At 41.3% G+C, this 26498-nt stretch overlaps 1 protein-coding gene across 5 annotated transcripts in view; it reads right to left on the bottom strand.

The window, feature by feature from the left end:
• DCLK3 (doublecortin like kinase 3) overlaps positions 1-18118 on the bottom strand; it is a 30333-nt gene extending 12215 nt beyond the window's left edge. For 4 of the 5 annotated variants that reach the window (XM_042806518.1, XM_042806519.1, XM_042806520.1 and 1 more), the window contains exons 1-2: positions 17927-18118; positions 2600-4488 (exon numbers count right to left, since the gene is read on the bottom strand). In XM_042806518.1, coding sequence (XP_042662452.1) covers positions 2600-4488; positions 17927-17996 — 1959 coding nt within the window. In that variant the 5' untranslated portion in view covers positions 17997-18118. Of the gene's footprint in view, positions 1-2599; positions 4489-8014; positions 8079-17926 lie in introns of those variants that run through there. The other variant, XM_009962590.3, reaches the window with a different exon arrangement.
• Between the last annotated feature and the right edge of the window lie 8380 nt (positions 18119-26498).

Raw genomic sequence — 26498 nt, 5'->3', positions numbered from 1 at the left:
AAGCTTGAAACTAGAGGACAGTTCTGTAAGAGGAACAGTTGTGCATTGAACTAATAATTAAACTAGGTTTCCAACTCTCTCCTGTGTCAATAATTTTACAATTCACTAGACGTCAAAGTGTATTTCCACCTTTGCAGGGAGATAAACAGTTTTCCTTCTTTACTCAGCTGCTTATTTTTGTGAAAAGTATGAAAATATTTTTTTCCCAGTTTGCTGCTTCTCTGTCAACTCTGATGGAAATTAGCCAAAAAAAGTCATTAGGAACAGGGTTGGATTCTCACGCAAAGTAGGTTTATAGTAGACAAACACAGTTCCTTTATAAAACAGACCAAGGATCTTTTCTCTTCAATTTCCCATTTGCTGGAAAGGGTTAGGGAAAAAACCTGTTGACAAAAAAAAGAAAGGACAAGATTCACCTGACTAAAAGAAGACCCCGAAGTAGGACAAACAAGTCAACAGCCTAAAAGTACATACCTGTTTCTGTCTTCTGTGTACAAAGTCTAGGGAGACCAATTCAGACTTAAACACCCGCAGTGCAGGAATCTGAAGTGAAGCAAGAGGTATCCCACAACCCAGGACATCCCTGCAGGACAACAGCACTTCCAGCACTGTGCTTCCTCTCTCCAGAGGCTGCCCCTGACTCACCAACAGCAGATGAACCCACTGAATTTGCTTCAGTATTGTTTGTTATGGTTCAGCACTGGCTGATGTTTAGGGGCAGCTCTCCTTCCTACTCTGCTGCTACTGCTCCAGTCAGCCTAAGGAGTCAGAGGCAGCACATTAAAAAGTCAGAAAAGCCAGAATCTTGCTCAACTGGCCTGTATTTATAGGGATGCTTATTAGATAGCACAAGCTATCCAACACTATCAAGAGCTTATAAACTCATTTAGCTTGTTGAACAGGCTAACTTTTCAAAAGGATGCTTTATGTAAATGATAACTAATACAGGTGTTCACAGCCAATTAGCAGCAAGGTGAAACTGGAACAGGTACAATTTTCTTTCCCATAGTATTTGGGTAACATTGTTCTCATATGATAAAATACCTACAGGCTAGAGGCCAGTCTGTATTTGGAAAATATTTTCTGACTGCCAGAATGGGCAACATGATTATTTCAGTGCTACACATCTTTGCCACTGACCAGCACTCTCTGTTTTGCAGTGCTGTGAACAAAATGTGAAAACAACCAGAACGGACCTGTATCTTGCCTCTCTTTGCTTGCCTGCATCATTGCAATGACCACATATTAGAGAGGGAAATGAAGCATCTGGTCTCAGGTGTTTCACACGCACTAGCTTATTTTCAGCAAATAGGAAGGAGCAGAGCTTGGTTCATAATGGAAAATAAGCTTCTGGATAAAGCTCTGAAATTCTAAGAGAAGTTTTGTTCTAACAGCAAAACAAGGCATGAAGGCAGGGCCTACAAGCCTCCTTCTTCCTGCAAACCAGCCACTTGCACACACCATCTTTTATTTACACATGGACTACATACCAAGGATTTTAATCAGACTAAGCAGAATGCATAGCAAGACCTAGTATAGATGCTACTGGTTAGTCAAAAAGTTTGGGAGCAAACAGTTCAGGCCCAGCCTTGTACAACCTCTGCATGTCCCACAGGATACACTACTGCTTCTCTCCAGAAACTCACACTGATATCTTCCCAGAATTAATTCCCTTAAATAACTGAATGGCACATAGGACTAAATCATCTATTACCTTTTTTTCTGGCTAACTATAATCTTCCACCAGCAGATCAAATCCGATTTGTTAGAGACTGGCAAATATTTAGTATCTCAGGAAATTTGGAATCCTAGTACAAGAGTGTAACAGCTAATTAGCAAGGGCGAGTTGTTTACTGTCACTGTTCTACAATGGGTGTCTTGTCAAGTGTTAATACTGCAAACATTTCTATGCATATTCACACATGTGAGCAACTCTATTGACTTCAGTGCTGGATGCAATGAATGTAGCCTCAGAAATATGATGGAAAAAACTTTTCTCTTTGGCATGAAGTTAGTATTTGAGCCGACTTCAGAGCTGTATTTCACCAAAAAACTCACATTTTACTGTCAGATATTTCAATCAACTGCATCATACTTCTGCTTCTAAGAAAAAAAATTGTCACAAGATAGAAATCACTACAGTAGAAGACCAGCACAGCAGTCTGTAGGATGTGTGACTGCAGTGGACAAAAAGTCCACTAAACAAATCAGCTAAATTAGTAATTTTAATAAATTTTGGTCTGCAGGAGAGATGCCTTATGATCCCGTGCACACTTCATGCAAAAAAATTCATCCTTGTATACCTAAAAGTCAGATGCTAAGTAAGATACCCAATTTCCAGAAAAAAACAAATGCTCACTACCCCTGAAAGCCAGGTCACTTTTATTTGAATTTCTATCTGCAAGCACTGCTATCTTCAGTGAACAGCAGATATACGTGAAGTAAACTGTAACAGTAATTTCACTTCAAAATTGTACCCGTTTTTCCAAACATTCCTGCCACCCACAGCGCATTATCTCTTCAAATATTCAAAGATCCATAACTAAAAGGAAAATAAATTCAACTCCTGTACATATGCAATGTGTTTGCCAATACTTACCAAAAGATTCTCTGGTTTGAGGTCCCTGTGGACAATGTTCTTGCTGTGAATATAAACCAGTGCTTCACACAGGTCGGTGATCATGACAGCAGCATCATGCTCTGTGAACTTCACACTTTCTATGATTGCATCAAATAAGTCCCCTCCTGGAACATACTCTAAGATTAGGTAAATCTCAGCTTCTGTCTCATACACTTCAATTAAGCTTACTATATTGGGATGAGAGAGACTCCTAATGATCAGAATTTCACTTTCCATCATGTCCTCTTTCCCCTTCAGCTTGGATTTATCAACAATTTTCATGGCATAGATCTGATTGGAGTCACAGTGGCGACATTCCTTCACCACTGCAAAGTTCCCATCCCCAATAGTTCTGCCAATCTCATAGTGTTTTTCCACATCAGTTCTGGCTTTAATGGCATGCCTCCGACTTGTGTTTTCCAATCCCTGAGCCTTGTTTTCTTCTTTATTCACTCTGCGCTCTCCCGTTTTTTCTCGTCGCGTCATGTCACACTCTCTATGTGCAATATTCCCCTCTCTCCTGGCACCCTCTTCTTTAGCCCTTTGACCCTCTCTGCCCTCCCTATGTGTTTTAGATGGTTTCTCAGCATCCCTCGGAATGTCTTTCTTTAGCCAACCACTTTGGTTCATTACACAACTACTTCCATTCTCTTCCTTCACTTCATGAGTTAGCTGCAGCCCTTCTGCAGCATTCTTCTTGATTTTTACTACCTCCTTCCCATGGTTTTCATGTTTCTCCACATCCCTTTCCTTCTCAATGCTCCTTTTTTGCTTCTCCAGCCCTTCATTAACATTCCTATGTAGGGGCTTCCATGTTCTCCTACAGCCATTATCCTTCCAAACAACTTCCTCACCTTCCAGACAAGTTTCTGAAGATTTTCGGCAATTCCTGACTTTTGCATTTCTTTCTACATTGTACCTCTGACATGCGCCTGTGTTCAGGTCTCTGTTCTCAAATGAGGCCTCAGCCTGCCTTTCCCTTTGTAACTTCTGTCTGGCCTGCCTTTCCTGTTCACACTTCTCACACCTCAGCACCTCCTCTGAACTCTCTTCTAATCCATCCTCAGGACTCCTCTCACGGTTAAGGTACCTCTCGCTTTCTCGGGTTTTTCTAGAAGACTTCACTCCTTGCTCACCACCCCAGCTCTCTCTACTCCACTTTTTTTTGGTTCTCATTTTTTCCTCTTGCTTTGTCTTGACTTGACTTTTTCCTTCATGTCCAGCTACCAGTTTGGGAGACATGCTACCACTGCAGCTCTTGGTAATTTCTGTCTCATCAAAGCCACTGTCTACTTTGGAAGCCTTGTCATACAGCCTGCTCTTCAGTTTTTGGGATTGCTCCTCATTCTGCTGAATGGCAGCACTGGCAGCATATGGATTTTCAGGATAAAGTTCTTGTAATACCACTTCTAGGTTCTTCAAAGTGAGGGGCTCCCTCCCCATAGCTATGAATGCATCACCTTCCCTGAAGAAGTCAGAGACACTACATATTTCTCTGCCTCTCAGATTGTAAAGCTTTCTCACACGGTCATTCTTCCAGCGTGGAAATCCCAGAGCTTCTGAAATGTCAGCCATCAGCTGTTCAAAGGTCTGGACCGATCTCCTGTTGAGAAGCAAGGTTATCCTTCTGAGTGTGCGTCCACCGGGTTTCACCACTGTAATAATCCTTGGTTTCACAGGACTGTGCTCTGAATGTATCGTGTGAAAACCATTACGGGGATTAAAAAACGGGGACCTATGACTGCTTTCACTTAAACATGGTTTTCCATAGTTTCCACGACCAACAGGAGGACAAGTCCCTTGTAGTTTCCTCTCTTTTACTTTTGAGCTTGCATTGTGTGACGAATGGTCAAACAAGTCTCGGTGTCCTAAAGCAAACAAAGAGCAGGCATATTATTTATTTCGCATCATCAGATCTTTCTGAGTAATAGTTTTCTACGTGTCAGTGTATATGACCTCGGAGAATAAGGGTAGGTGCATTCAAAGCTTATGAAGAACTTTAACTGCCCCTAGGAAGTAACTCCGCATACATGCATCTGCAAACATTTTCAAGTTTGCAAGAAAATGCAAATGCACTTTGTGACAGAGAAATGTCATTTAAAAAAATAATAATAAAGGAAACAAATAGATCCTGCTCCTAAATCCTTCCACCTTCCAGAAATTCTCAAAAAAATAGGATTACTTTTGCCAGGACTGCATCCAGATTGTTTAACATTCTCTTACGTATCCACCATGAACTCACTCGATTCCTTTCTGAACCCAATTACAATTTTGGCCTCTGTAAACCCTGTGGCAACAAGTTCCACAATTACACTGTATGAAGTAAAAGAAACCAATTACTTCTGTTTTAAAATTGCTACCAGATGGCTATGTGTGTACAACTTTATATTCTTATAATTACCTCCTCTTCACTTTCCCTGAACCATTCATTTAGCTTCTAGACTTCTATAACAAATTAAGTAAATGAAATTCTTTTTTAAAAGCACTACTTTTGTTACAATTTTACAGCAATTTTATAGTACATTTAATAGCAATGTAATTTAGATTTTTCCCTTAAAGAAAAGCCACCTTTGTTTTGTTTGATAATTGAAGTCCTGGTTTTCCAATACTTTGGTTTGACTTTTCTATTCCAAAAATTATGTAAAAATCATAAAGTCATGAATAATCTCTAGGGAAATCAACAATTTTTCCTGTGATAGCTCATCTTAGAACACCAACCAAAGAAAACAACACCATTTGTTACGTGTAGTTCTGAAAAGGAAGAACTGAAAACATAACACATGGTTATAGACAAACCAAGCTATAACATAATTCACTGTCTATAAACACAACAATAAGCTAAGAATTCAAGCATCCCCTTAAAGTACTCTGATTTCTTGTACTTATTAAAACTTGATTGCAATGCAATTCTTTTCAGCCTCAAGAAATAAACTTTCAGAATGAGATCACCAAGTGCTTCCAACTCCATTTAATAGTCCTTAATAGTCTTCAACTGGGAACAAACATTCAATATGTTTGAAATAACGAGACCAACCAAAAGAAAGCAGCCATAATGATTACCGAACCATTACAAGGAAATTCCCATACACAAACATCTTATCTCTCAGAGAATCCCACCCATTTTCATACCTTGCTATGACTACGGAGTCACAGTGCAGTGGGCAAATCCACAAAGGAAAATCTGTGCATATGAACGTTCCTCTTGGTGCTAGGGTTAGCACAGACGTGTTCAAGAGCTCTGGCACGCTTAAGCCTACTACATGTTGGTTTTCAACTGCTGAAAAGCCATTTTCAGTGTTTCAAGCTATGTATTTTTTTTTGTCCTTTTCATCAAGGCATAATAGAGGGAAGAGGAAATACGCCTCCTCACCTCGAACAACAAAAAGGGAACTACAACTGCTGCTGCAGCAGTCACTCGCTCTGCCTCAAAAATAACATACCCAGAAAGCCAGGGGTTGGGGGGGAAAACACACGAGGCGGCACTTCTACAGACCTCCACTCTGCTCTTGGCTTTGCTCTATGTACCATGATGGACACTTCTTCGTTGTAATGCTCTCACCAGCTCAGCGCTGTGTGGCCCCCAGCATGCCCCTTAGCTCTTGGCTTTATGTTCTTCCTCTGCCAAATGAGGCAGATATTTCTTCTCCAAATAAATATTACAAAGAAGCCCAGCTGCCAGCACGCTGGTTGAAGACGTAAGCATTATATAAGAGCTACGTGTGACTAATGCTTGGTGGTTGTACAAGTTATTTCTGTCTTCATTCTGCTTTTTAAGGATGATCTCTTGTTATCAAGAGATGACTACATATGTGCTAGTGATTTTTCAGCAATCAGATATTTACATTCTACACAGAATAAAGGCTACTGTGAATGGGAAAAAAAAAAACAAAACAAAATAAAAAATTTCAGATTTAATAATAGTTCTCTGAAATCTAAATTAACTCCAGAACACGTTGGTTACCAGGAACTGCTGAGGCTCTGAATTTAATCAACATTTCCAGATTCTTGAGCACCCACTGTCATCAAAGCATTATCTTGCTTATGGGAACAGTGAATGACATTTTTGCTGCTTATAATCTTGGTACAACATAAAAAACAATGCTGCACTAATAATGACTTTTCCCACAGATTGTGTTTCTCCCAGCTATGCTGCTATTATCACACCTTTCTACAAACCATTCATTATAAGTGCCTGGCTGCACTGTTGATTGTTTCAATTACCCAAACATCAATTATGTTTCCTTTCTTCACTAAATCAGCTAAGCTTGAAACAGAAACGAAGTTTCTTTCTTCATTTTAAAACTAATGGAATAAGAGCAGTTTTATGTAATTATTAGGAACAATCCAGGAATGTGGTTTTGTGCTTTTTAAACTGGCATAAAACCGAGCCAAAAAGAGTTTGGCACAAACCAGAAGTTAAGATATAATAATTTGGGGGATAAGAATAATATTGCTATTTTTCTAAAATAAAAAAGTTACATGAATGCTTAAAACAATGTATGAAGAAATCTCCTAATGTTTCATGAGAAAAAGGGAAGTGTCAAATTTTGTCAAAGTAGTGGTCAGAATGACTATATATTACATAAAATAAAATATGAACGTCAATTGCCTGTTACAACTATTTCAGTCATAATTTGTTATTTTCCAGTTATGCTGTTTTTATTTTAACTGATACACATGAAGCAAGCCTCAATCTGTCAGAAAAGTGCACACACTTAAAGCAACATTTCTATAAAGCCTTCAAAGGTCACACACATACACAAATCCTATAGCTACAGTTTATATTGCTTCAAAATCTTGTTTCCATATTTATATACAAGTGGGAGAGGGAGGAAGAGGGAGGTGGGATCAGAAACACACTTCAATGAGTCTGAGTACTGGCAAATTATACATCAGAGAATAAAATGTGTTTTTTCTTTTGCTGTCTTACTGAAAGCTAATGGTTATCAAATATAAATACTTCTTATAAATGTTAATATGGATGGATGCATACACGCACCTGTCAGTTTCTATCCATATGCACATCTATCTATCTATGCTTGTGTATCACCAACTATCAATATATAGGATGATGAAAATGATTAAGACAGCAGAGAACTGTAGGGAAGCAGCATGGCCAAGGAGGCTGCTGAGGAATGTTGCTGTGGAAGGGCAGGGGTAAGGCGGCACGGCTGGCGGGGGGCACCACGTGTGCCACCTGAGATGCACATGGGGGCACAGAAAAAAAGAAAACTGGGACTTGCAGAGCGTTACAGAGCTCCAGACGATGAAGACACGATGGCCTTGTAGGGTAAACAATCACATCAAGTCCCTAGAGGGGCAGGGAGGATGGGACAAACAGGGATTTGGGCACTTGAACAGGTAGCAGGAACAAGAAGTTTAGCATTTACTGACCAGAACACAAGTGCTCCCGCGAGAGAAGATGGTTGCTGCAGGAAGCACAGCTTCTGTGGTTCATTTTTAAAAGCCAATTCACAAATCATCTGTGAGAGTCACAGTCAATCCCACTGAGGGCAGGGAAGGCATAGCGGGGAAATGGCAAAAATTCCTCTAGAAGACCTTTCCTTGAAAGGTTTTGGCTCATACTCCGGACCTGGAGTAAAATAAAGTAAATTCAGAAGACTTAAGTTCTGAATAGGGTGTATACACAGAGCTTCAACCAATCTATATCTTAAGGAATTGCCTGGCTACATCCCCTACAACAGCAGAGTAACAGGGTTTGACTGAGGTCACCAGTTCTTGCAATTAGAAATGTATTGCTGCCATTTATTCTTCAAAACTTATCCCTTCCCTTGACCAGTCTATAAGTTTTTGTTCATTATTTAAAATATTACCACTCATCTTGCATTCCTTCTTGGCTCTCCTGCTTGAGATCACAGTTTCAGTAATTAACTGAACCATTTACCCAGCAACCAATTCTGCTATCAAGTCACAGGTTGCAGTGAAATTAAATTTTTACATAGAATATTACAACACAATTTAAAACAGAAGCTAACACTAAAATACGATCTAGTTATGGCATTGCTTTCTGTGAATAAGATGGTGTTATTTAAGCCCTGAATTTCTTTAGAGGTCCTTGGATCAATATGAATTCCTCCACTTACAAAAGCAACCGTGAATACCTGCATGAAGAATGTTGCTAATGTTTTGGCGAGTTAAGTTGCACATGACAGAAATTGTGTATCTGGGAGTCATTCTGATATATTGGTCCCAATACAGCATAAACAAAATTCTGTTTTTCAGATGGGACGGGAAAGAACAGCACTAAAAATGTCTGTTTCTTCCTTAAGCCCCAGCATTTCCTGCTGAGGGCATGCAAAACAAACACCATAGGGAAAAAAAATAATCTTAATTGGAACCTAAAACATTTAATTCATGTCCAAGTATCAACAAGCATCTTAAAATACTTGACGGTGATGAATGTCTCCAGCCTTTAACTCCGAGCAGCCAAGTATGTAACCAGTGTGCATCACCTGCCAGCTCCAGGATGCAATCTGAGTCCTCTAAGACGATGCCATCTTGCTCTCCTCTTCTTGCTGTAAATTATTAAATGTTGCAACTTTCAGAGCTAGTGCACACATTTAGTGCCCAAGACTGAAGCAGTAGTATGACAAGTCTCAATGTACTAAATTAGTTACATGGAAACAAAACATGATCACAGGCTTCCTTTTACAGCAAGTAAATTTTACATGGGCATTATTTACATCCCTACTGTTGGAAATACTACTAGTGAATTTTTCTCTAAAGAGCCATAGTTGTAGCACCCTCTCTTTTCCTCCCTCACTGCCATGCAGAGATTTTGTTTGAGATGGGACTGGTGGTTATTCCAGCAACAATGAAAGGCAGTCATGCTACCAAATAAAATCCTGAGTAGAAAAAAAAAGGTAAAATTTCACAAGGACTGGATCGAGACATTATCAAATGAAGCAGGACAGTCCCTACTAGTTCCAGCCTGAGCAACCTCCAAAGGCTCACACAGCTCAAGAGGTATGCTGGTCCTTGAGGACCACAGCATGCTTCAAGCCAAGCTTCAAAATGTCACTTCTGCTGTAAGAGCTACTTTAGAAACTGCTAGAGGAGGATCAGGCACCAGAACTGAGAAGGCAGTTTGTCTTTCTGTCCTCTTGGCAATCCCAGCTTGCTCTCCTCTGTATAGAAGCTACTTAATTCAGACAAAAGCAGAGAGACCAGATCGTAAAGGAAGGGCATATCTGAAAATGGGGCATTTGGAGATATTATGCAAGCCATTTCAGTGGGAGGTCAGTGTCTGGCTGCTTTCAAGAACCTCACCAAGCTGTCATGCCGAGACAGTAAAGTTAATAAGAAAAAGTGGAAGGTGAGCAGTTGAATCGAAAGTGTGGGATTGAGTAAAGGTGGCTGGGCTTCTCACACAGCAACTGAGAGTCAATAATGGAAACCAAGGAGACTGGAAATGGCTTGTCAGAAGGGGCATGGGAAGAAAACATGGAGCACAGGGATTTTGCTACCAAAGGAAAGTAAGACTACAGACAAACATGTATGGAGACAAACAAACGGGCCTAGGGAGAAGGAGGTCACTGTCCTCCCATGTGTTATGGAAGATAAATTGGCCCAGCAAAGAGACAGGATTAGAAATTTCTTATAAAACAGGACATGACAAAGGATATAATGGAAGTTGATTAGGGAAATGCCAAAGTGAGACACAATTCCGTATAAGCTTGGAGAGGGAGCTGGAACTTGCAGGGAGAGGAGGGCTGGGAATAGGAGAGGGGATTGGAAGGAGTATTGCTCTTCTGGTACCACTATCCAGAAACCAGGCAGCATGTAGCAGGGCCAGACATCGAAACTGAGAAAGGAAACCTAGTGAAGAATTGGACTGGGAGGATAAGAGAAAATACGTTATAAGAGGGACTGGGATAGACTGCAGGGAATGGAGCAAAGAGGCCCATAGTTAAACACAGTCTGACAGCAATTCCTACAAACTTTGATACTGGCTAATAGCAATTTCTATGAATTTTTCTGTCACAGTAGAAGCTGGTGGAGACTGTAATAGCGTAGCAGTAAAACATGAGGGTGAGAATAAGAGCGGGTTGGGAAGTCAGGTCGGATGCTGAACTTAGGCACAGGGACAGGATTGAGAGAGAGCAACAGAACTGTCCTCACATGGTCTGCTCCTTTGCAGTTGTTCATAAGGACATCTACCTGCTTTTTTGTCACTTACCGTATTAGTTCACCTTAATGTTTCTTTTTTAAAGTATAGGAAAAACTACATGCACACAAAGAGGTGAGTACATTAAGAGAACATTACCAAGGACATCAATAAGACAAGACAAAATTCAAGTTATCAGCATGACTTGAATTCACTTCCTCCTTGCATACAAGACAGGAAAAGCTGTATGCACTTCTAAAGCATGTCTACTCCAGGGTACAGTAGATCCTCTTTTACAGATAAACTGGAATCAGGACTGTGCTGTAAAATAATCTGTAATTAGAAGAGCTGAAAAGTGTGCAGTGAAAGAATACAGGAAGAACAATAGTTTCTCTGCACAAAGGCAGTGCAGCCCTGAAGAACTGGATTTCCTCTCAACCAATTCCATTCAATTTCAAAGCATTCTACTTAATCTAGATTTCTCAGATGGGATTACATTCTGGTGGCCAAAATAATATCCTGAGATCTGATCTGGAAACCTGCTCAGTGCTCACAGATGCAGAAGAATACACTGGAAGAGGTATTTCAGACACAAGGTAATATAACACAATACATAGGTAATGCTAGGCCATCCCAAAATTCAAGACCTGGGCATCTCAAGTTGCATTCTTCCCCAAATTAAAGTACTTTTGACTTTATTTTTTCCACCTTGACTCCCACTGAATGCAGTTCATGCCTTCCCTTTACAGGTATCAGAGATGCTAATCCATGTTTGCTGCTGCAGCAATAACCGTGACAGAAAAGTCCACAAGTTAATAAGCCTGCATTAGCAGCAGGGTTCAAAAAGCATGCAGTGAAAGGCACAAACAGCCAGGGTAAACAGTAAGTAGATGCTCATTAGGTAAGCTTTGTCCATCATATGCACCGATGAAGCCAGAGACCCTGGGGGGAAAAAAAGCAGCATCTGATAGTGTAATTAATGTTTATCTCTTACTGCATAGAAACACAGGTTGGGGGGACAGCATTGCTAATCAATAGTCAGAAAGGCTTGACTTTGTAACCAGAATAATGTTAGATTATCAGCACCCGGCCTCGTACAAATACATTTTTTTAATACATTGAGCAAATCATAAGTGTTTAGAATATATTTGATTGTAAGGCAGTATATGATATTATAAACACGATTTACTAAATAAAATAAAACAAGCACAATCTAGATATTTTTTAGAAGACCAGAGTATATTTTATCCAATTACATTTAAAATTTACACAAATTCTTATCTGCATTAGCTACTGGTGCAGAAGGGAAACAAAATCATGTTCAATATTATTACAAATACCATTTGTCAGCTGGAATCTTTCAAGAACAGTTTTAATACTGTCTCAATAACAAAAAAAAAAAAAAAAAAGGAAATAGTTTAATTTCTATAACATCATTTCTGTTACCCTACTGGGCATCTCCACTTATACTTATGTCAGCACATCCGTGTCCAATTTGCACTACTGTAATGGAGATCAATTGCTGACCCAGTCAAACACAATTTGTAGAAAACTAAAGTCACACAGCAGCTCAGGCAGTATTCTAAGTTCACCAAAGAAAATATAATTTGGGTTCATCTACAAAAAGGAAAAAAAACACAATAATATCTCTATCTCATAAATATACAGTTTTAGCTCTAAAAGATCCTATAAAATTACTATGACAGGATGCCAAGTTCATTATCTTTCACAATTTCACATTAAGCATCCTTAAATTCACATGCAATATTACTTTTCTTTTAACTGTCAGCCCTGCAAACTCAGCTGTGTGTCAAGTTGGGTTCCTTCTGTCTCATATGTCACCAACAGAACTAGTTTCTCCCAGCCAGATATGTCTGGTCTCATTAAGTGAGTGCCAAAGTGTCAGCTGTGAGGAAAGAAAACGTCCTTAGTGGCTACTCTGAGAGTACAAGAGTACATGAGACGCTTACTTTTGTACCCTGCCCTCATAAAGGCAGGCAAGAAGACTTCAAAAATTTGCATCATAAACCGTATCTTTGAGGAATTATTAAAATAAAAAGCATATATAATAAACAGCCGTTATCGCATGCAGATTGGAAACGAGATCTCCAGACCTTTCAGCCCCACAAATGTCCATTCTCATCCTTCCCGGGTCTTTCACTCCATAAAGAAAGAAGCAACTCCACTCCTTTCTCCCTGCTCATTTCTCTCACTCCCTTTTCACTGCCAGTTTTGGGACAGAGACCTCTGAGTTTATGGGAGATCCTAGTGGTAACCTAAGGCAAAGGGTACCAGAGCAGCTAAAAAGCAGGCAGATGTTATAGCAAAGGAGTTGCCAAGACAGGAAGGACTATCTGGAGGGACTAGGTAGAAAACCTTACAGCTGGCTGGACTTCAGCACAAGGAGGAAGCCTGAGGGATGTCCACGTGGGTTCCCTTGCTATGGCTTAGATGAGCTCTGGATTTTTCCGTCCTGAGGATGGATGGTGCCTCTGTGTCACCCCCAGCCCCACTGTGGGTGCCATCCCACAGCAAAACGCATGTAGGAGGCTCAGCATGCAGCAACATGTGACTGTATTCACTGTATGAGAACCACGAGGGATAAATAACATTTAGCAGCCACCTTTCCCTCTTTCTTCTCAAAGATAAACTCAGGGTTTTCCTTGCTTCTTCCCACGCCCCCTCTCCTTTGCTAAATGTTCAGAGCCCCTCTGCAGCCTGCCCTGGCCCTTTCCCATCCAGCTCCCCCCAGGAAGGAGCAGCAGGGTCCCGACTGCTGCAGGGCAGCCTGGTTTGCTCTCCAGGTGTTGTGCTCCCTTTTTCAACCTGGCAACAGTGGTTGGGCAAAAATTGCCTTCCCAGGCACTCACCTCCTTCCCCTGCAGGCCCACAGCTACCCCACTGTACAGTTTAGGATTTTCTAAATCAAGCCATTTGCAATTAAAAAATAAAATATTTACAGCAAACACAGATGGCTATTGCCATGTGTTAGTGTTAAACTGAGCTGAATCACCCCCAGAGCAGCAGATGAAGGTAAAGACTTCATGTAGTCTGGTAATGAGTCACAAGTGCCATAAATTTTTTTTTTTTTTTTTTTTTTTTTTATTTTTTAAAAAGAACCCCCCTTTCATTATCTTCTTTCTGACATTTTAAGGGTAGCAAATTAAAAAGCGAGCATAAAGAAAGCTCTTTAAAGAAGTATACAAATGCATAATCTGTAAAGACTAAGTGAAATGTAAGACTGCACGTGAAATGAATCAGTGCCTTTGGAGGTGTGAGGCTCAGTTTAAGTTGTTACCCTGCATAAAACCAAAAAAAGAATATTATGAAACTGCTCATTTATTTAATTTCTTTCAAAGATGACAGGCTGTGTATTTTATTGGGAACAGCCATGGCTGCTTTATGCAGTTTGACAGCTTCAGGGTCTGCCCCAGTAACCAAGGAATTGAGTTCTGCAGTCCAGGACCTTCCATCAAGAATCTTTCAGGAGAGGAACAAAACTGACAGAAACAAAAACATCTTACACAACTGTGATATTTGCCAGGATCCATCTGGCAAAGCCCTCCATGTGTTTCTCAATGCTCAGTGTACAGGGAGTTTCACTTTCACACTGATGCTCTTGACTCTTGAACTACCATATATTTCAAATTAATTATTCATGTTTCACCACAAAGTAAGCTTTCAATGCTTTTTAATCCTGTTAGCCAGCGTTGCCTCAGTCAAAGGAGCAGGATTCTGTTTCTTCTTGTGGGAGACTTTATTTGCATTGCTTCCTAAATCTCAACTTGATGACTAATCAGTTGCAACTGAGCAAACCCAGTGAAAATAAGAGAACTTGCAGAGGTGTCACTGAGGGTTTAATTAGTCTTCCAGATCTTTTATTACCAATAACCTTGTTTCATAACTAAAGCAAAGACCCAGCCAGAGTCTGATTCTCCATCTGGTTTGCAAAGGGGGCAATTACCCAAAAGTTTTCTTTGGAAATTTAGCACGTTTAAGAGCAGTTAACTCGCATATAAATGTAGAATTCCCAACCCCATTATTACAGAACCACTTTTTCAGAAGAGACTCGTATATTAAAAGCCAATACTGCAAGATAAAATGTTTTGAAGAAATTACAAAAGAAAATAGGTTTCTTAAGGAAAACTCCAAGCCAGAGCTAGCTAGACTTGATTACATGATCACAAGCAGAAAGATCAGGATTTTCACACCACCAGACGTTTCCCAGCATTTTCATTAACTACATTATTTGGGGTGACAAGAAAACTACAAAATTGGAGTATATATGCAGGCTAGCAATACTGATTGAGTGGGAGATGGTGTTTTCAGAATGATCACAGAGAGCTTCTTCTAAGAATATATGACACAAATAATTATTTTGCATTCTTAAAATAATTAGACAGAGTAAACTATACGAGCAATAAAGGGAAGATGGTCAACATGGCCAACTTTCATTTGGAGTGAAGGCGAACTACTGCTAGGTAAGATGAACAATTTGCAAGCATTACCAAAACTCCAAATTTACATTAGAACCAATCGAGACAGTAGCTCCCCCTCTTTTTTTCATTCTTCCCAGTATCTGGTGAACACTCCAAAAGGACAGACCCAGTAGTCTGAAAATAAGAAAAACCAGGAAAATATTATACTGTTAAGAACATAAGTGTCACATTCACCTCTCTCAACTACTACATTTTTAGCTCTGATCCAAGTTTCACTGAAGCTAATTAAAAGATACACATTGCCTTGACTGACATCTGGATCAGACCTAACTGAAGCTGATAAAGTCACCACAATGTTCTGATGCTAATTATATTTACAAGAAAATATATCTAATGCTGATTTCAAATGTTGTTAAATGTTTAAGAATCAAGTCAAATGAAAAGAGGAAAAGCAGTGACAGAAACCAACTCAACTTGCCCTAGAGCTGTTGGAAAAAAGGAAGGACCACCAGGTTTCCTGATTTCTACAAAACTATAGATCTTTCTGCAGAAAACAAATGTAGCTAAGTAATCTTAGAAATGGGGAAATGAATCCCACACAACTTCCCTTCGTCACCACATGCTGAAGTCCCGCAGATGCCAAAATTGTGAAGCTCTGCAGAACACGGCTAGAAAAAGCAGCAGTGCAGACAGATACAAAGCATATAGTCATGCTACAAGGTAAAGATATATTCAAAACTCAGGTTAGCGTGCCCAAGGCAATTAACTTAAGTATAAAAAAAAAAGCCAATAAAGACAAGGTAACTAGCACAGCTGAAATTCAGAAGCTTGAACAGCTGCCAATATCTTGAATTAAAAACAAGTTATCTTATCTTTGTTGACAGTTTAAGTCAAATTAAACAATTCAGGTTAATGAACCACAGATGGAGATTTACCAGAAGCTAGTTCTCAGCGGATGTGTCCCAACATACTAGAAAAATTTTCATGGAGTCATGCCATTTCAGGAGATCCACACCCGTTACACAAGAAAGAGACTCTAACTCTGCAGGATCAGTTTTATCCAGAGAGCTGCAGGATACACGAAACTTTTGAGAAAAGCATGACAGAGCTGCTATAATAACTTCACTTCCACTACATAAAGTAGCTGTAACATGTTTTGCAAGCTTGGTTTCATTTGCTGACTGTTTTGGGACTCTGCTGGTTCTCAACACTTCAAAGAGTCAAGACTGGATTTAGACCATATTAAAAACACAAGAAGCATCAAGAATAAAAGCCGGGGGGGGGGGGTGGGGGTGGGAATGGAAGGGGAGGGAGGGATAAAGAAAAAGGAGACAAAGAGGTGGGAAGACAAACTTGCATGCAAACATGCATGTGTACATTTTCATTTCTATATAAAGCTAGTAGCAAAAGCATGCATGGTGAACTACGAGGTTTGGTGATAAACTCTTAGGGTATCCCCTGGCACAAGACAGTTTGCAATCTAAATGCTCAGAGGAAGAAGCCATAGTTTTGTTATACTGTTGCAAGGATTTTGTTTGTTTGTTTGTGGGTTTTAGTTTGTTTTTTTTTTAAAAAAAAAAAAAAAAAGGAAACTTTTCAGTATACAGTGTAGCAAAAGTTTCAGTTTATGGGGTTGTTTCCAAACACAGAGTCTCACAACCTCAAACCTGTTCCATCAGCTCAAACCAGTGGCTCATCCAGCCCTGCTGACATCATATACTGAATGTCCCCTGAGGAAGTCAGAAAATAACGCTGAGCAGTGAAAAGTTATGGAATAGTTTTCCTACAAATATCGGTTCCATTATTAAATAGGAGTGAACACAACCGATATTAACCACAGAAGTCAGGGGATGCGAGGGCACGACCGGCATTCTTCCCCAGGGAGGTTTGGCTACCACATGTCACAGCATCCCCATCTGACACAGCAGCCCCCCTGCTTTGACCCGCCAGCTGCAGCAATTTCCCCCCTGAGGGAAAATTCACCACCCTCGTGTTTTAACACACGGTTGTGCAACAGCTTTAAACCTTTACATCGCTGATATTTACTTTTTTTTTTTTTTTTTTGCCGGGCACCGGTGCTCTCGCAGCAGCCCCCGGGCACCCGCTCCGAGCGAACTGTGCTCGCAGTGACTTCGCGAGTGACTTCCCCATCTTCGGTTTATAATCGCAGTACCGGTAACACCCTGCCGTGCTTTTCGGAACGGCCGACCCCACGCCGGGGACCCGGGGACCGGCTCTCGGACCCGGCACGGCCGCTGCAGTGCTCTCTCAGCCGGGGATGAGGACCACAGCCCCCCCCCCCCCCCGATACAAAGCGCGGGTGAGGAGGGGGCTTCCCCCTTTCCATCAAAAATACAAGTTATTGAAGGTGCACGGTGGAATAACCACCTCATCTTCGCACCTTCGGGGGAAACGCACTCCCCCCACCCCCCACCCCTTTTTTAAAAAGCCTTCCTTCCCTCCCAAAGCCCTCGCCTCAACCCCACCGCCCAAGCGGGAACGGCTCCTTCCCCCGTCCCTCTCCAAACCTCCCCACGTTTCAAGCCCAAACGCCACCGAGCGCTGAAACCGCAACCCCACGGACACGCGAAGGAAGTTTCGCCACTGGCTCCACCTCACGCCCCACGGAGCTGGAGCTTCCCCCCCTCTCCTCCTCCTCCTCCTCCTCCTCCCCAGACGACCCCCTCCTCGGGCAGGGCGGGTGACGCGGGAAGGCGGCGGCGGGACGGGGACACTCACCCGCGCAGTGGCCGTAGGGGCAGCAGGAGCCCGCCGCGGGGTGGAGCGGGGGCGGCGCGGCGGCCGGCATGGCGCGGCGGGGGGGGGGGGGGCTCGGTTCGGCTCGGTTCCGCGGCTTTTCCCCACCGCAACCGCGGTACCTCCGCGCCAGCTGCCAGGGCAGCCTGAGGGAAGGAGGGAAGGAGGGAGGGAAGGGAGGGAGGCGGTGCCGCGCAACGCTCACACCAACGTGCACACCCCGCCCCGGCGCTGCCCGCCCGCCCTCCCGGGGCAGCCCGGCGGGACGGGCGCCGCCCCGCCGCCATCTCCTCAGGCGCCCGCCCGCTCGCCCCCGCCGCCGCTTCCCGCCTTTTCCCGCCGCTCCCCTTCCTGTCAGCGCCGTGCTCGGGCCCCGGCGCCGAGAAGTCGCCGTGCCCTGCCCTGCCCCAGCCCACCCGCCCGATTTGAGGTGCCGTGGGGGCTTCGCGCGGCCCTTCCGCGGCAGCCAGCCCGCTCCCGGGTGCCGACACCGCCGTCGTAGCCCCTTACACGCCAACTGGACTTGGTAAATCATTCCGTTTGTCTCGGATTAAAAAAAGGCAAGTGGTAAATATAACGCATGTTGGCCGCACGAACAGCTGACTGCCCAACGTCTTTGTGAAGTGTGAGAAGGTGAGGAGGAGCAAGGAGTTAATTTCATCTCCCCGTGCTTGCAGCACCCAAGGCTGCCCATGGGATGGTGGCTCCACGCCTGGCACTCGCAGTCGTACAGGCATGTTCGGAAAATACGTGAGAGTGAGGTGGCGAGCCACAAAGCTGGTTAAAAGATTGTATAAAAAGAAGTCGGACCACTTACCATGCTAAGAAGGAGATGCAATTGGATAACAGCACGTACATACCTTCATCGGGGAAAATACCAGGAATCAAAAGGCCCTTTAATCTTGTAGAGGAAAAGAGTAATAGACAACCAACATCTGGAAGCTGAAATTGGGCAAATTCAAATTAGAATTGTTATCGATGGGAATGAGTAATCGTTGGCACAAATTACGGAGGGAAGCTGTGTTTTCTTCTCTGGAAATCTCCAAACAAAGCAAGATGTCTCTGTGGAAAATATATTCTATCTCAATAGAAGTAGCTGGACTTACCACAGGTATAATTGGATAAAATGTAGTGGGGCCAGGGATAGCTAGTAGGTCAGGCTAAAAGACTTAGTGTTTCATCATTCTGGCTTCACCCTGTATGAACAGGACAAAGCAAACATATTAAACGTAACCCTTATACTCTCATTTCTGTCATTTGCTGAAAGTTTTGTCCAGCTGCCCCATTTAACTAATTTGTCTTCTATGATTTTACTTCAGGAATACTTAGTCATTTTTGAGACAACACAATCTGACACAAATACCTTTGTAAATGTAGATCTTGATCAATATTTATCCTGAAACGTATTTCACTCTGCTCTTAAAGCATTGAGTGCAAAGACATGGACATAAAGCTCAAGTACGTTTTCTGGCTCTTTGACACCGAGCGTTTATATTTTGATAGACTTATCTGGTGAATGAAACCATGTAAAATAAAAGTGTAGACAAAAACCATCATGTAAACTGGTCAAACCCCAGCTTGTCAAAACCTGCAACACATTATAATACCGAGTTGTCAAGTCGCTATCTAAAAATCTAGCATAATTTCACTTTTGTTTGAATCTTCCAAGTTGTTTAAAATATCAAAAACTCTCTAATTCCAAATTTATTTTCTTATTTTTTTCCCTTATGCCACTGTCTAGAGCTTCTTAATCTTAGAGTCATCATTATCTGTTTGCCCATTTGCACTGAAGTTATTTTCAAATAATAGGTCTTCAGGATTAGTTCCTGGAGGAACGTAACTAAAGTGTGGCTTTTAAGTCATTTTTTACTTGTTAAGTTACAGGCTACCTCTCCTATCACACTCAATGCCTATGTGAAATCTTGACTTCACTAAAGTCAATGGGAGCAGGCTTTTCCTGTTTGCCATCTTTCACGTGGGTCTTTAAACAATGCTACAACTCATTTCTGCAGTTCTTGGCATCTCAATGACTTAACACTCTCTTAAGAATTCAGGGACTGTGTTCAGTTCCTGGCTCTGGGACTCCTCTGTCAGGTTATTCCACATTTCTGTGTGTGACCTTTTCCACCTGTAAAATGCGCTTCATGACACCAGTTAAAGGGATTTGCTGTCTCTAGATGTAAAATCCTTAGAAGAGCTAAGTATCAGTCCTAATTATCTGGTTTTACTCTCTGCAGTTGGTTTCTGAAATAAGAACGTAACATGACTCAAAAGTCATCACTAAATTGGTAGTACTCATATCTCTTATAGCAGAATGAAAAAAAAAACAGATGAAGAGTGAATACAGACTTCTTGAAGACACCTCTTTCCTACTTGCCTCTGGAAATTTGTCACCTCTCTCTTCAACAGACAGTGAAGCTGATTTCCCTTCAATCCACTTTTTAACCAGTTGGTGATCTCAACCTCCCTGTTCCTCTACTAAACCATTTGCGACTTCCTTACTATTTCTTAATAAACGCAAACAAGAACCACAAGATTTGCTTTCCAATAAAAGTCTTTTACCCTGTAAGAATGCGTAATTTCACCAACTGAAATTGCAGGCTAATGACTAATTAGCAGAAAGTTGTCAAATACACATCTCCATGTGTTGCACACCCAGGTCATACGCAGTATCTCCATATGCCTGTGACTGACAACAGGCATGTTGGTAAACCCTTGGAAACGGACGTTCAGTCTCTTTTAGACATAAATCCTGCTTTTTTTTTTTGACCTTGTCCTAAACTCAAGTATTTCCTTCTGTCTTAGAAATCACCTGGTCTTTCTCTCCATTTTCCCCTCCCTTGAGACCCAGGATTCTGCTGGCACCTGTTCTGTTTCAAGGGCTATACTTAAATAACAGATCTGTAAAACAAAAGATCCTACTGATCCTCTTGAGGAATTACTCTTTCTAGATGATCATGCTCAGAGATAGCATTTTTTGTGTTTCTCACCATGTTCTCAAGAAATTATCATTAAAATAAAATCCACATTTTTTTATGGTGAATCTATTAAGTTGTACCCCAAACACAATCATCCCTTCTGGTATCACAACACATTGTTTGGAAAATGATAAACCACCTGTACACACCTTATCAAGTGAGGAAGAAGTAGCAGGATCAGAGGAACAACTGAACTATGTTTATTTGCCTCTGGTTTACGTAACTTAATACCCATTGACAAGAAAAAAGACAGCTACTTTAAACTTAATCAGTTTATTCACAAAGTCTGATGAGACCTGTCTTCCTAGCGTCCAGAAATCTAACCTAGAATATTGAAGAAATCAGGATAAAAGTAGCAGTTTCATAATGTGGTTTCAATAATAAAAATGTTAGCTTGGCATTTGTATGTGGAAGTCATTCATACACAGCGGTTTTCCAGCTTGCTAATAGCCCTCGAGGAGGCAAATTAGGCTTGAAGTCTTGAAGTCCAGCACTGTAACATAATCTGTCCTTAGTCTATAAAAATAGTGTGTGTATCCTTTTCAGATGAATCTGAATACCCCATGGTGCTGGGTATATTCCAAACACCCAGGGGCCGATGGTTGCTTTGGGCACATTAAACTTTGTGGCATAGAATAGCTCTCACTGACACAGAACTTGAAGTACAGACATGTGTGACACTGATGCTGCTGGCAGAACTAACAGGGATGATTTCATATTTGCAAAAATATCTATATTGTAAATAAGACAGCAGTTAATATGGCTCCCTTTAAAAAAAGAAGGCCAATACATTTAATATAAAAATAAAGACAAAAATCTGACCTTTACAGAGGACTAAAAATAAGACTGAGTTCTCTTCAAACCATGTCTTCATCTCATGTTCTATGACTTGAGTATATGAAATACAAGAGGCAAAAGATGAAGGAATTAATTTGAATAAAGCTGATGTTAGAACTGCAGGAGCAAATTTTTCAGACATCCTCAATAAGAAATCAAAAGCCGTCAGTAAAATAACAAAAATGACAGGCATTATTCAAACCACAAAAAACAAATGCCAAACTGTATGTGAATAATACAGGTTTTACCCGCCACCCTCAGAAACAGATTAAAAAAAATAAAAATCAAAGAATTTATATCCATGCTACTCCTTAGATGTATGCTAAAAGTGACAAAGAAAATAGCTCCCAATAGAATCAAGTCCTAATACCTTAGTGGAACCAAGACAATGTATCACTTTGCCAGAACAGTGATATTACAGTCATTTACACAACAGCAGCACTGAACAAATTCACAAGATCAAGAAAAAAAAGATCAGGATCCAAAACATCCTCAGCCTCAGTCAACAGACCAACAGATACTCAAAGCAAAAACCAGACTTTGGCAACTTATTACCTAACCAAGAATAATGATAGTGAACATAATCCTGTACTTCTTTCCAGAATTAACTTTTTGTTTAAAGGGCACATTTAGAAAAAAAAAAAAAAAAAAAGCACCTCAGTTTTACCAAAGTAATTTGTGTTATCTTCCTCTAGCATACTGCTTTATTTCAGTTTCTAAGTCATGAATATACTTAATCAGTGTCAAATTCAGATAATTAGAAGCTGCAATGGAAAAGGGCATTGATAATAGGTGTATTATAAATGGCAACATTTTGATGATGTGGGATAATTCTCAATGACTGGTTTTAGAAACTGTTAATGTATTCTTTTAAGAGAGACTCATTGGTATCAAATGAGTAGAAATTGTGACCGCCTGACATCCCCAGACACTCCAGATTCGTGCCTTACCTGTGCTAATCTAATACGTACAGGATCATGACTCTTACCTTCTAGGAAGACTCATGGAATGCCGTGTTCATCATTAAGACAGTTCTCAAAGGAGACATTTTATATACCTAATAAAGCCTTTCATTCAAGTATCTCAAAGCTCATCAACATTCAGCAAAACCTCACACAGTGATGTAAGGCACGTAGGAACTTCATTAGTAGGTGACCTGATCAAAACCTAGAGTTGGAGAGAAACAGTTAAGGTACATAAACTTTATTTTATCATCTTAAATGAATATGATTGAGGGACAAATAGACTCAGTGAGGGCACACAGCAAGTGACAGAAATAGAAGCAAAACCCAAACTGCTTGACTTCATGTGCCTCAATATTTACCATTATTATTACAATATTTAATGCTGGATGTGTTTCTTGAAAGTACCCTAGGTATTTAGACACCTACATACACACATAAGCTCCCTGTGGATTTGTAAGAAGCCAGATTCCCTGGTTGATGGGATAGCTTTACATATATGCTCCCTTCCTTGCTTAGAAGTTTTGAACATTCTCCCTGCTGTGAATACCTCTATTTGCTGCATATCAGCTTATTTCGTGCCTCATGTAAAGTGAAGAGGAACCTTGGCTTATGAGAGACACTGATTTTCATTGCCACTAATGGTTCAGGCAACAGAGAATTTAGCTGCAAACAGTGTGAGACAGTGTTTATACAGATACATTTTTAAATTACACAACTCATAGTGTTTGGAAGCAGACAGTTTATACGTACTAATCATGCCTGTATTCTTACTGTAGAAATGGACTACTACCAGAAAAATAGAGATGGATGGGAAAAACAGATCAGTAAACCAGAAATAATGGTGCCAGTCTGACACTGTCTTTCCCTCAAGGTCACTTAATCTATCAGAGGTCAGTAGTGATGAACATGTCTGAGCAAGGCAGCTGCTCCTGACAAGGCAAGAGAGGCACGTCTTCAGGTAACTTAATGGGCAATATACATTTCTCTTCCCACGTTCAGCAGCTGGGCTTGACAAGTAGATGCAATTCCTTACTTCTGCATTAACTGAAAAGGCTGGAACACAGAATGTGTTTCTGTTTCTAGGAGTGAGTGAGCAGGACTCAAATTGCCCAACCTCTGCTGCATCTTTGGGAAATGCAGCCACAGCCTGCTGTGTTCATACATGCAAAAGGGAGGGACTCGCTGAGTTAGCGCAGTAAGTCCTCTGTGTAATAGAGCTGTAGATCTTTCTTAAATTAATTCTCATTTAAAGTTTATCTTTTGAAATAAGGACTTGTCACACAAACAGTGCCCTGGCCTATGGTTGGTGGGAAAAACAAGAATTTGAAAACTGAAGATCTGATCTGAGAAACCTCACAAATTATACAAAAAGTGGGCTTTAGCATCATCATAAGAAACATCCCAACTTCTGTGCCTTCATTAAGGACACATGAAAACTGTCTTTTGCACAAGGTCCATGATCCGTATTTTCCTCCTCACTCTTGAATACATTCCACTGCAGTTAAAATTCAGACAGCAAACAGGGCACTATTGCTGTTGCTTTCTGTTTGCTTGCAATATCACTTTTCCCTTTCTTCCCCAGGACAGAACTCGTTGCTCCCCCACGCTTTTCCAGTGCCGACCATGGCAGAGTTCCCGGTGCCCTTCCCAGTCTCTCCATAAGAAGCATGCAGGACGTGGAGAGAGCTCAGGCACGCAGGGATTCAGCATTTCACCAGCTCTCCCCAAGGAGACTTCACGGGGTAAGGCCACACAGGCGGCGGTCCCCTGGACACAGACCCCAGTGGGACCCCTCGGCAGTCACGTCAGGCAGGTCAGACCACCTGGGAAGGTGGGACCAGCCTGCCCTCACGTATCCTCATGAGAGCCGAAAGGAGCCAGACCTCTGTGCAGAAATACAGAGCCCCTGCAACAAGAGGTCATCTTTTGCTTTGTGCCCAGCAAGGAGGAGGATTCCGAGCACGTAACTTACTTTCACTTGTACTACCCTGACCCCCAAAAGTCTGCCTTGCGATCCCCGTTACTCAATCCGTTACCGTCACAGTGCAGTAATACTGAGAGGCGATGGTGTAAAGTGGCACCTGGAATTATATAAATGCATTGCAACACACAGGTGTAGCAGCCTGATGAACTGGGTTCAAAACTGCGCTTTAATTAATTGTGGTTTGTCAGTTACAATAGGAAAAAATGACAAGGTTAAACCATATGGAATAAGAATGTTTCTAATAGATTACAACCCACGCAAGGAGAAGTTAACATATTTTTGTTTGTATGACTCCTAAACCCTTTCATATCCACAGGAACCTGCGTTTAGCTATTTAGTTCAGAAGAATAGGGTAATAAAGACCACTTATGATCCAAGGCAGTAAGAAAAAAAGAAAAGTCCTGCAAGAGAGAAAAGTATATTAAAGAAAAGAATGTGGTGAGGAAAAACATTGTATCACTTTGACAAGGCCAAGAGACAAGACAAGCCTGTGCATGGTAAATGCACAGAGTGTTCACGCATTTACATTAAAGATAAAGTAAACACAAATACATTTAATAGGAATATAATTTCCTTGAGAGGTCACAGCAGCGTGACACTTCATGAATGTCTGAAAGGCATGCAATGAAGCAGAATCCTTGAAATCAAATTACTTGTTTTTCCCCCTTTTTTTCCCCAGTCTCAATAAATGTTTTAACAACCTTGCATAAAAGTGAATGAATACTGCTCAGCCATATCCCAAGACGCAGTGTATTTCAAGTGTTTTACATAGTTTTCTATATTTATTAAGTATTTATAATGTTTCCTTAAAACTCTGAGTTTTGTAACACCCTGTTAAAAATGCAACATTTTATTTGGGACCTTGCGATGCAGTAGGGGAGTCCAAGGAAGAGATTCCGATGTGGAGGCAGGAGACTGAGCTCTATTCTCAGCACAGACAACACCGATCTGCTCTGGAGCCAGGAGCAAATCACCTCGTTTCGTGGCGCCCGTCATTCCTCTTCCACTCTTTGCCTAATTAGCTATGGTATTTTGGTGGGAAGGGATAGAGGGGAACTGGGGACAGGATTATCTCCTACAGAATGTAGATACAAAAAATAGTACCTTCAGGCTCCACTTTCAGCTAGGACCTTTTTGGTATTACTGACATATAAATAATAACACATTGCAAAGCACCTCTAACATTTAGAGGAAAATGGTGTGTAAAAACAGTCAGCAGCTGCTCCTTTTCCACATGCTTGGGATGGCTGGTGCCACTCCATAACTTTTGGGACCCCTGGTTAGAACTAGCTATTTATACTGCACTTTGATGGACAAGACACCAAATCAGCAAGAGAACCAAAACAGGAGAACATGTTCTGGCAACTTTTTTCTTCTTTTTTTCAAATTAATCTCACAATAGAACAACGATTGTTTGAAGCCTCAGCTACAGTTATACAACAATTTGTATCACCATAAAAAAAAATGCTCAGCCCTCCTGATTGAGAGTTTCGTGAAAATACCAACTTTGCAGGTTGAAGCAGGAGCAGACAAACATGAAATACTGGCATTAACTGTTTCAAGCTTGAATTGCCGAGGAAGAAACACTTTCGAGGCTGTGATTTTCTCTCCAATTTCTCATTTGTTATCTTCCCTCTCCTCACCCAATACTTTTGAAACCACTGGCTAACTTCTGCCAAACCTGACAAGAGAGTAGACATTTGAAATATAACTGTCTTGTACACACTTTGTGGAAACTTAAAGCCGGCTAGCACACAACAAGCCAAATTATTTTCCCTCATGAGGGCAGA

Source organism: Tyto alba, unplaced genomic scaffold (genome assembly GCF_018691265.1).
Source record: "Tyto alba isolate M040663 unplaced genomic scaffold, T.alba_DEE_v4.0 Super-Scaffold_46, whole genome shotgun sequence".
NCBI classification, from domain to species: Eukaryota; Metazoa; Chordata; class Aves; order Strigiformes; family Tytonidae; genus Tyto; species Tyto alba.
The sequence above is the reverse complement of the archived record's forward strand: the minus strand, read 5'-3'. Positions and strand labels throughout refer to the sequence as shown.